This window comes from Bubalus bubalis, chromosome 18 (genome assembly GCF_019923935.1).
Source record: "Bubalus bubalis isolate 160015118507 breed Murrah chromosome 18, NDDB_SH_1, whole genome shotgun sequence".
Lineage (NCBI taxonomy): Eukaryota > Metazoa > Chordata > Mammalia > Artiodactyla > Bovidae > Bubalus > Bubalus bubalis.
Window position 1 is genome coordinate 44,594,513 of NC_059174.1, and position 10,819 is coordinate 44,605,331.

The window sequence follows — 10,819 nt, forward strand, 5'->3', positions numbered from 1 at the left end:
TACGGGTCCCCGTCAAACCTGTACACTCACTGCAGAGCAAGCTACATCTTTATCCAAGATATTGTAAGATGCACTCAACTCATCTGGGTGGCAACTGTCCTTTCAGAAGGCCTGGAGCTTTTGTGTCAGTTGGGTGGGGGTGGGGTGGAATACACATCCTGGGTCAGATGAGGAGAAGGGTCCCTGCCCCAGGACCTGCTCACACCCTGTCAACTCACCTTAGCTCCCACAGAGGCAGGTCTCCATCTTAGAAGAGCTGGGGTGGAGTGGTGGGCAGAGACAAGAGCCTGGTTTCACTCTGGGCAAGGAGACCTCCCCCGTGTTGCCCATGGTCCCCTCCACAGGGAGAAGCAGCTGCTCTGGATCACCTTAGGGACCTGTCCTAAGCCTCCTCACCATGAAGACCTTAGAGATTCCCTGTCCTAGATCCAGTCCTGTGGGGTAAGCCCAGCAGACTCTTTTTCTGGAGGGGAGCTGTTGGGTGGGAAGGAGCTCTTAGAGATGGGGTGGGGTCAGGTGAAGAAGAATCAGACAAGGTGAGCATGGGGCCCAGTTTGTGGGCAGGCAGCAGAGAAACAGGAGGAGCAAGAAACCCCAGGCCCCTGGACATCCACTCTGAGTGTGAGACCCAACTCAGTGTGTTTATGTGGAAGCAGCACTATGAGTCAACAACTGGTGGGTTGGATTTAGGGTAAACTGAGGCCCAGGGAGTGATGGAGTTCAGCATGTGAACCTTGACCCTTTGTTCTTCCTCTCTTGTCAGGTGCTTAGGACAGGGCTCTTTCTCAACCATTATTTTACTTTGGTCTCACTCCAGCCTTGGAGAATGGAGTTAGTTTGATTTTGTTAATGGGAACCAGAGGCCCAAAGAAGGGCTGGAATATATGCACAGTCACAGGATGAGTTAGCCCAGCTTGTCTCCCCAGCGTGGACGGCTGGGGGAAGCTGTGTCTTTTTTAGCAGATGCTTCATCCGCTCTGAGCTTCAAATTTTTCCTTTAAGATGATCATGATTACTCCTAACCCTCAAGGTTGCTGGGAGGCCTAAATTTGGTGGATGACGCTCATGACCTCGGTCCTGGTGAAAGAAGTGATCAGACACTCTGACTGATATATGATCACCAACACTACCCCCATGTGTTGAATTTGTGGAGAAGCATCAGTACTGAAATCCAGCTGCAGTGGGGAGGCACACTGGTGGTCTCCACTGTGGTCATGTCCTCCCTCCCCCCCACATCCAAAGCGCAATATCCATTGAGTAAGCACTCTCTTGTGAATTGCAAGGCTTTTTATTGCTGGAATCCTTTAATAGACACCTGGATGTGGCAGGTTGCTGACATGACTTAGGGATCAGGCAAGAGGCTTCCTTGGGTTCCTGGCAGGGACAGTTCCATCAGCAGAGAGAACTTGAGTATATCTTATTCTGTAAAAGAAGGTGCAGAAACCTGGTGAGGCCTCGGGTGGACATGACAGTTAACTGCACTGAACTCAGGGGCCTGGTGGCTTGTTTGGAGGGAGGCCTCTGGATGTGAGCAAGTAAGGGTGGATATATCCCAGTGAGGCTTCCTCCAATGGAACAGAGGTTGTGGGGTCTCCCTGAAGGGCTGAGGGCAGTCTTTTGTGATAGAAAGGGGAACATTGCTGAGGACCATCTGGCAGGGCTCTGGAGTGACTCCTGGAAGTCTTCAGGGGTGAGTTGATCCCAGTCTGCTTCTTCCCTCTGGCCCTTGGAGACATAGAGCTTAAATAGCTGCTTGTCCCACCACCTCTAGGGCAGCAGAGAAAGGATTCACCCTGATCCTCGACTCTGGGCATCCCAGGCCTGGGGAGGGCAGGAGGGCAGCTTTTGGAAGCAGCCTCCTCTTAGGGCATATGTGGCATAATGGCCCTTTGGAATTCAGGGAACAAAGACAAATGTGGGGTTTAGGTGAGATGGAGTAGGGACTTGAAACACCTGATGTTTGGAGAGAGGAAGGACTCAATGGGAATGGACTGCAGCAGATTCAGGTTCGTGTGCTGAAGAGGGTGGAGTCAGGGAGGCCACTGGTGAGGGCCTTACTCGAAAGGCAGGTGGTGTCCCAGAGTCAGGAGGGCCTGGAGGGTCCCAGGCCTGTGACCAGGCAGAGCTGAGCAGTCAGGGCCAGCTCAAGAACTCCAGGCTGGATTGAGTCTTCCTGCAGGATCCTTTTCCACACTGTGGGTGTCGGCCTCTTCCTCTCTACCTCCTCATTTATGAGGTTCTTTCTGCTCCCAGGTCCCCAGGGAAGGGCCAGGGTGGAGGAAATGATCTCCCCCACTTTCAAGTGCCCTGAGCAGACCCCTGACACATCCCTCTCTGCCCCCCCATCCCCTCGCCATAGGCCCCACAGGCACATTCACAGACAACCTGACCCACCAGAGCACTGAGAGCATCCTGTTTATCCTCCGGTGTCAACTTCTCATCAACACAGCTCTTCAGGGTATCAGCGGTTTCCAGTACATCAGAGTTTTGGTTATACTTTTCAACTTGTTCAATATAGGCCTCATGGCTTCCCGATATGAACAGGTCAACAGTGTCCCTCAAGGCTGGGCAGATGTCATCACACTCTGAAACAGAACGATAAGGGGAAACTCCCTGAAAGATACTTACCAGAACACACTGTTCCCTTCCCTTTCTGACATGCTTATTGCTGCCCTGGGAAGGTGTCAGAACCCTTGGGGAGCCCAGATCGCAGCTACTCACTAACACCCACAATGAGGAGCAAGGCAGCGCAGAGCAGCAGGAGAGCTCCAGCCCGCGTCATGGTGCCGGTGGCAGGTGCTCGCTACTCACCTGGAGCCCTTTTATGTCTGTGCTTGTCCTCACCCCAGGGGATTGTGTCACATGCTTCCTTTTTTCAGGAGATATGCCAGGCCACAGTGTAAAGGTGCCCGGGGCTGCACAGGAGGAGCTGTGTGTGTTGGCAAGATGCTAGTCCTTGAGTCCACAGAGGGCACTGGCTCAGCCTCCTCCCCACTGGAGGGCTCTGTGGGAGGGGCAGCTGACTCAGGAATATTAACAACTGAAAATCCCCAGGTTGACCAAAAAGTGAAAAAGTGCTCCCAGATCAGGCCTCCTGAATGATGGGCAGTGACAGGCTGTCAGAACAACTGTGACCTTGAAGAGAGGCTGGTGTGGACCTTATGGGTCCTCACGAAGCTCAGTGCTTAGCAAATGGTCTCACAGGGAGTAAATTCCAGGCAAAGCCCTGAGCCCCTGGTCAGGGTCTCTGGTGGCTCCTGCCCTGCTGCTATCACCGTGTCCTTGATCTTGTCAGTGGCCTTTGTTGGGCTACTTCCCTGAATAAGTATCTGGAAACTGGAAAGCTCTTCTATGTGCTGGCCCAGAAATTTCGTTTTCTCTTGACCAGTCCTGCCAACTGGTGACTTTGATAGAACATCATTATATACAGGATTATTCTTTACAACGTCTTTTTTTTTTTTTTAACTTTTTCTTTTGTATTGAAGTTTAGTGGATTAACTGTTTTATGGTAGTTTCAGGTGGACAACAAAGAGACTCACCCATAAAAATACATACATGTATCTATTCTTTCCCAAACTGCCCTCCCATCCAGGCTGCTGCATAACATTGAGCAAAGTTCCCTGTGCTGTACAATTGGTCCTTGTTGATAATCCATTTTAAATATAGCACTGGGGACCTGTCCATGCTGAAATTCCTAATTATCACTTCCCCTCATCCTTACTCAAGGCAACCATAAGTTCATTCCCTGTCAATCTGTTTCTGTTTTGTAAGTTAGTCCATCTGTATCATGTCTTTTTAGATTCCTCATATAAAAGATATTGTAAGATATTTCTGCTTCTTAGTCTGACATTCTTCACTTAGTATGACGGTCTTTAGGTACATCCATTTTCTGCAACTCTTTCTACTCTTGAGTGTCTCTGTACTGTTCCCCCCCATCTCCTCTTGAGGAAAAGCCAGGCCCACTCTAGGCCACAATCTCTGGGCCAATTGCACAACCAGCCCCGCACTGCTGCTGCCTCTGTGAGCTTATCCCTGCCTTTCTCTCCTCCCTCAGTGCCTCCTGTCTGCTTCTTGACCTGACTAAGTGTGCTCCTGCAGCAGGGCCTCTGCACGTGGAGTCCTCCCAGCCTGGAAGGCTCTTCCTCCAGTGGCTGCATGATTCATTCCCTCATCCTCAGGTGTCTTCAAGTATCACAGGGCAGATTTCTCCAGACTTTTGAGCCCGCCTATCAAAGTGTCCTGCCTCCATCCTCCCCCCACAGCCCTCTGTCTTCTCCCCCTGCTTCATCTTCGCCCAGAGTGCCTCTTCCCATGGGGTCACTGTCTTTCACTCCCTCTTAGGTGATGAAGAGCTGCAGGAGAGCAAGAGCTGTGCTGTGTGCTGCTGCATCCCCAGGATTGGAGAGGGCCCAGCATTCGGTGGATGTTGCACAGTGTTTGTTAGAATAATGGCAGGAATATTCCATTTCTTGAGGTGATAAGCAAGAATATCTTTAATTCTACCTACTCTAGATGGCTTTATGAATATTACCTGGAAGTAATTACATATGGTAAAGGTTTAAAATGTTCAATGAGTCATAATCAAGTAGTTTTTTGCTGGAGGCATCCGACTGGCCTTTGCCTGAGTCACCTGTGGCAGATTAAGGTTTCCTGAATGCCTGATCTGAATTTGGGACGCAAAGGTGTGACCACACTCAGAACCCTATGCCAAATAGGATTCACATCTGGTAACTACTCTTGGCAAATAGTCACCAAGTACTGAGCTGCAGTGTCAGCTGACTTCCATGCAGCCCCTCCTCGCCATGGCTCCTGCTGCCAGAGGACCATCCCTCCGAAGGTCACCCCACAAACAGCTCAGGTGGTTGCAGAAGTGCCTCAGAGGTTCCTGGGCAGGAAGATGAACACCACAAGGCCCAGGCTGCACATGCTGGCTCTTTGTCTGTGGCAGCAGAACTTCCATGATGTGGGATCCCTGCCCATGCATCCTGTGCCTTCTGTCCTTCAGAAGACACTGCCCCCAGTGCCCTCCCCAACTCTGTGAGGAGAGGAGCCAGGGCCTGGAGTGCTGAGTAACACAGGTGGCTGCTATGGATCCAGCCCAGTGCCCTTCGGAGGGTGCCACAGGATCCTCTGAGACGTCCCCAGATCATGGGGATATTTGATGACATCAGGATGAAGAGCTGGTCAGGGTCAATGGAGGAATGCCACTGATGTGGCCCTTTACTTGTGCAATTTTTTTTAAATTAATTTTTAATTGGAGAACTTTTTATTTATTGAAAAGTTGCAAATATTTCTCAAAACTGAGAAACAACATTAGAAAATTACTACTAACTAACATCATACTTTATTTGGATTTCACCTGGTTGTCCATTAATGTCTCCTGCATTGCAGGATAAAATCCACAACCTATACTCACTGCATTCACTGTCCTGTGTCCCCAGTGTCCTCTGCTCTGTGGATTACTCATTCTCTCCTAGTCTGTCATGGCCTTGACAGTCATAAGGAGGATTGGCCAGGGATGGTAGGAGGCCTCCAAGCTGAGTTTGTCTGCTGCTGGTCTCATAATATCCCATGGGGTTCAGACTTTCTGGTTTGAGGAAGACACCACACAGGTGAAGTGCCTTTCCTGTCACCTCACATCAGGGTACACATGACAGCTGTGTGTCTTACCAGTGGGAATATCAGCCTTGATTAGTTGATTAATATTGTTTTTGTCTGGTTTCTGCACTGTTTTTCCCCTTCCCCTCTTGCTTCCTTTGGAGGTGAGTTAATAAGTCAAGCCCACACTTGAGGGGGCAGAACAATTAAGTTTGCCTCCTAGAGGGGATAATCTACCTGTGATATTCAGGATGTTTCTGTATGGAATTTTTGTCTCCTCTCCCACATTTATTTAGTTTCATTTATTTTAGTTTATTAATGGTTTAAGTGTGCTAGGTCTTGGTTGCGACTTGTGGATTTTTTTCTTTGCAGAGCACAGGCTTTCTAGTTGCAGTGGGATGCTTCTAGTTGCCCCAGGGCATGCGGGATCTTAGTTCCCCAACCGGGGATTGAACCAGCTTCCATTGCACAGGAGGGCATCTAAGGAAATCCCTATTTATTTATTTAATCATTTCTTCATATCAGTTGAACTCACAGGTATTAATTTATACTTTGGGTTAGCGTCTAATACTCTGATTTATTTTGTCTGTCTAACTGTTGCCAGTTTGGCCATTGGGAGCTTCTCAGACTTCCTTCAAGAGTTTTCAAGGTCAATCTCATTTTGTTTGTACCAACAAACTGCTTTCCTAGCCTGGAAGGTTGAGTTTGGCTCTTGAGGGTTTTCACATGTGGAGTTCCACCTCTGGTGGACCCGGCAGTCTGGGCCTTAGAGCTCCCATCCCCTGTGTCCTGTAGGGCTGTGAATCTCATAGAGTCTTCAGATACAGGAGACAAACCACACCCCACAGCTGCTCACTGATGTTTCTGGATAGACTGCCATCCAAACACCTCTTGAGACCAGGTTCACAGATGGAAGAGGGTGGGACAGCCAGGAGAAGGGGCAAAGCTGGAGCCACTAGAGGTCCAGAACGTGCCAGGACTTGCTCTCTTAATGCCCAGAGGAAAGCTGGTAGAGTTATGCAATATTACAGAATTACCAGCGCCTGGGAAAACCCACATGTCTTCAGGTTATGAGTTCCCAGGTTGGAATGATTTGGAGCCCAAGGCTCCAGTACTGGTACTGTCTATTAGTACTCAGGGCCCAGTGTAGAGACTGAAGCTGTTAAGATATTGAGAGGCTGCAGGAAGGCCCAGCTCTTCATTCTTATCTCCAGGACTTGCAAGGAGGGGGGGGGGGGGGGAAGGAAGGATTCTGGATTACCTTTTTCTACCCGACAGTGGTGTAGACCTGTCCTTGACCCTCTTGTGATTCCAACTGCTCAGTTTGGGAGAGTGCTGCCCCTGGGAACCAGGATGGGCTGGGGGAAGGATGACCAGGAAAACTGGTGATGGTTGGGCCTGGGACATCAACGCACTTGGCTCCAAATGGAGTCTCTTAGAAATGTCAGCTCCACTTGATCTTTGGCAAAGATGCTACCACATCTTCTCCAGGAGCTCTGCTCTCAGAATAGGAAGGGCTTCTACCTTAAACACCCCAAGGGCCTAGGGAGCCACCTGTGCCAGGAGCCTTGCCAAAGCCCCTTCCTCCTGGGAGGGGCATAGGCTGGGCTCAGGGAGCTAGTTGTTTATAATGTGACAGAAACCCTGCCCTTAGCAGAGTACTCCAGCCACCACCATGATGAAGGGAGCACTGCTTGTGCTGGCCTTGCTGGTGACCAGAGAGCTGACCTTTGAGATGCATGAGGGTAGGAAGGAAGGTCCAGATCCTTGCCCAGTTCCTTCTCACTGCATCCTTCCCAGTCCTGTCCAAGCTGCTTCTAGGGGCAGATTCTGAGGGCAGCTCTCTGATAGTACCCAGGAGTCCTGCACAAACTTCTTGAGGCTTTAAGTCTTTGAATGGAGGGGGTGGTGTGGAGTTGGAAGGGTCATTAGCTGTGCACACTGTAGGGGATGGTTTTTTGGGTGTAGTGGTGCTCACTGGAAGGGTAGAAGCTGGCTGATATGCCTGGGGATGGTGGTCAAGGGCAGAGGAGTCTCCAGACCTCGCCCTTCTTGCTGCTCCCTCTGCTGGGAGTGCCTCATAGGGAAGGTTTTCTGTCTGGGATGTAAGCAGTCCTGGGTGAGGGTGGGTCTGGAAGCTTTGGGAAGTGAGTCTGGAAGCTTTGGATGTGTGAGTTCCTATCAAGTGGTGGGAAACAGGAACCTCCTACTCTGGTTATTCTTTTGATGAGGTGTTTTCTGTCTGTGCCTTCAGCCAAAGCCTGCCCTATGTTTAGTGCAGCGTTTAGCTCAATGGCCCTTGGAAGCAAAACATTGTTGAACTCAACGCTCAGTTTGGTCAATGCTACTGATGCAGAAAATGAAGCTATAGAAAGAATCCAGGATTGCTTCAATGAGGCGGGATTTGATGACAAACTGTTGAATATAAAAAGCATGGCAATTTACTCCCCTCACCCCTACCCTGCTCTGCCCACTAACATGCATAGTGCAGTATGCCACATGGTAATAGATCATGCAGTCATGGGATATGTGGCAGACAAGAGCTATAAACAAAGAAGCACATAAACCTTTGCTCCACCCTGCAGCACCTGTAATATGCAAGGACAGTCCACCTGCATGCCTAGCCTCTTCTGCTACTGAATATGCCTGTGTTATGCCAGTCAGCTTGCACACAATAGGGGACTGACATCAGTGCCGTAGGTCAAGTATGTTAACTCATGTTTTTTTCCTCAGTGTGAGGAGCTAGCATTGGAGGAGTAGAAAATTTTATTCTTGGCAGGAAAGGAAGCATTCAGCTCCCACATCATCTTCCTTTTAGGAATATTGTAAAGGATCCCCTACAGTAAGAGTCTCTTTCCAGGATGAGATTCTCTAGGTTTGTAAGGTTTATGACTTATCTCCACTTCCCTTCATCTTTTCCCCACTCTGATGGCCATTGCTCTGGCTCAGAATCCCATTTCCACCGAGATGGTCTCAGTGCCTACAAGCCTGATTTTCCACTGTGGTATTTTGGTACCTGAAACTACTGAGGAGACTTCTAGGTCTTTGTGGCTGCTCACCTGAGCTAGCAATGTTTCTCCTCAAGTATTCTTTTTTCCCCTCTTTGTTCTTTTCATAAGTATTGGAGATTTTAAATAGTCTGTCTCAGCATATTTTCCTCAAGTTGTTGATTTTTTAAAATGAGAGGTTTTCCAGGAACAGAGTTTCATGTACTAACATGAGCACACAGGGCACATGGGGTTGTTTATGACACCTGCATGCACAGTCCATCCACCCAGCACACCTGACAGAAGAGGATCAGGTGCCGGAGGTGTGACCCAAACCCAGACTCTAGCACCTTGCTCCTCCTCAGAACCAGCCCCTGCTGTGCCCTGCTGACCTTTGTTATCTCCTCCCCTCCCTGGCATGGTTGGTGGCTCTGTCTCCCTCCTGACACCTGTGCCTGGGCTATTAGGGAGCCATTCTCCCCCTGGTGCCTGCTGGCAGCCCCCTCTCCAGTAGTGGGTCTATGGGCAGAGGTCCTTGCTGGGGATGGGGCTGAATCTCTGAGGGTAAGGCATCAGGTGATCCTGGGGAGACAGGATAGCCAAACTGTGGGCTCAGGTCCTGTCTTTCCTCCTTCTCCTTCCTCCTAGATTTCCATCATCTTGAGTGAGGATTGCAATGGCTATGTATTGTCCTCAGTGGTGGATACTGTTTTAGGATTAGTTCTCAGTGTGACATCTTTGGCGAGATAATCTTTGCCAGGGATGCCTGGTCGGTGCTTGATCTACCTGCCTTATTCTCCTTCTCAACGAAAGCTGGAATCCAGACACATGTTTCACATAATATGGTCTCTGTCAGGCTGACTCTAATAAAATAACTACAGCTTTGCTCAGTGTGCCCAGTGTGTGTGTGCTGTGGGAACGATGTGAGGCAGGAGATCTTGGGAGATGGTGAGAAGTGGTCATTGAGAGCATGGGGACCAGGGTCAGACAGAACGAGGATAAACCTGGGACTGTGGACAAGTTTGTGTGGCACATAGCGTGGGCGGCTGCAACTGGCGCACATAGCGCGACCGAGAGGAGCTACCCCACTTCCGAGGTCTGGGGCAGAACCTGGGAGGACCCCATGCCCGAGGGGCAGCAGCCAAGAGGAGTTACCTCACGTCCGAGGTCAGGGGCAGCGGCCTAGAGTGCCAGGCTGCCACGGCGCAGGAATGGCCGAGAGGAGCTACCCCACATCTGAGGTCAGGGGCAGTGGCCGAGAGTGCCAGGCTGCGATGGTGCAGGAATGGCCGAGAGGAGCTACCCCACGTCCAAGGTCGGGGGTGACGGCCGAGAGTGCCAGGCTGCGACAGCGCAGGAGCAGCCAAGAGGAGCTACCCCATGTCGGAGGCCAGGGGTGGTGGCTGGGAGGAGCTACCCCACACTTGAGGCCAGGGGCAGCGGCTGGGAGGAGCAACCCCACATCCAAGGAGCGGTGGCTGCGCAGGCGCAGGAGGGCCTAGAGGAGCTATCCCACGTTCAAGGTCAGGAGGGGCATTGGTGAGGAGATACTCCTTGTCCAAGGTGTAAGGAGCAGCGGCTTCACTTTGCTGGAGCAGCTGTGAAGAGATACCCAATGTCCAAGGTAAGAGATACGGAAGTAAGATGGTAGGTGTTGCAAGAGGGCATCAGAGGGCAGACACACTGAAACCATAATCACAGAAAATTAGTCAGTCTAATCACACTAGGACCACAGCCTTGTCTAACTCAACGAAACTAAGCCATGCTCGTGGGGCCACCCAAGACAGGTGGGTCATGGTGGAGAGGTCTGACAGAATGTGGTCCACTGGAGAAGGGAATGGCAAACTACTTCAGTATTCTTGCCTTGAGAACCCCATGAACAGTATGAAAAGGCAAAATGATAGGATACTGAAAGAGGAAGTCCCCAAGTCAGTAGGTGCCCAGTATGATACTGGAGACCAGTGGAGAAATAACTCCAGAACAAAGGAAGGGATGGAGCCAAAGCAAAAACAATACCCAGTTGTGGATGTGACTGGTGATAGAAGCAAGGTCTGATGCTGTAAAGAGCAATATTGCATAGGAACCTGGAATGTTAGGTCCATGAATCAAGGCAAATTGGAAGTGGTCAAACAAGAAATGGCAAGAGTGAACGTCGACATTCTAGGAATCAGCAAACTAAAATGGACTGGAATGTGTGAATTTAACTCAGATGACCATTGTATTTACTACTTCGG

At 50.2% G+C, this 10,819-nt stretch overlaps 1 protein-coding gene across 1 annotated transcript; it reads right to left on the bottom strand.

The window, feature by feature from the left end:
- Positions 1-1,272: 1,272 nt before the first annotated feature.
- Positions 1,273-2,799, bottom strand: LOC112580279 (major allergen I polypeptide chain 1-like). The gene is made up of 3 exons (XM_025269032.3): positions 2,722-2,799; positions 2,395-2,585; positions 1,273-1,422 (listed from the first exon to the last, which is right to left on the bottom strand). The coding sequence occupies exons 1-3, from the start codon at positions 2,780-2,782 to the stop codon at positions 1,393-1,395; spliced, it is 282 nt and encodes a 93-aa protein (XP_025124817.3). The 5' UTR covers positions 2,783-2,799; the 3' UTR covers positions 1,273-1,392.
- Positions 2,800-10,819: the final 8,020 nt, after the last annotated feature.

Excerpts from the sequence above, each read along its gene's own strand:
- LOC112580279 (XM_025269032.3), bottom strand. The coding sequence starts at position 2,782 with ATGACGCGGGCTGGAGCTCTCCTGCTGCTCTGCGCTGCCTTGCTCCTC. Across the intron at positions 2,586-2,721 it reads GCTCCTCATTGTGGGTGTTA|AGTGTGATGACATCTGCCCA; the intron begins GTGAGTAGCTGC and ends GTTCTGTTTCAG. Across the intron at positions 1,423-2,394 it reads AGGATGCTCTCAGTGCTCTG|AATAAGATATACTCAAGTTC; the intron begins GTGGGTCAGGTT and ends CTTCTTTTACAG.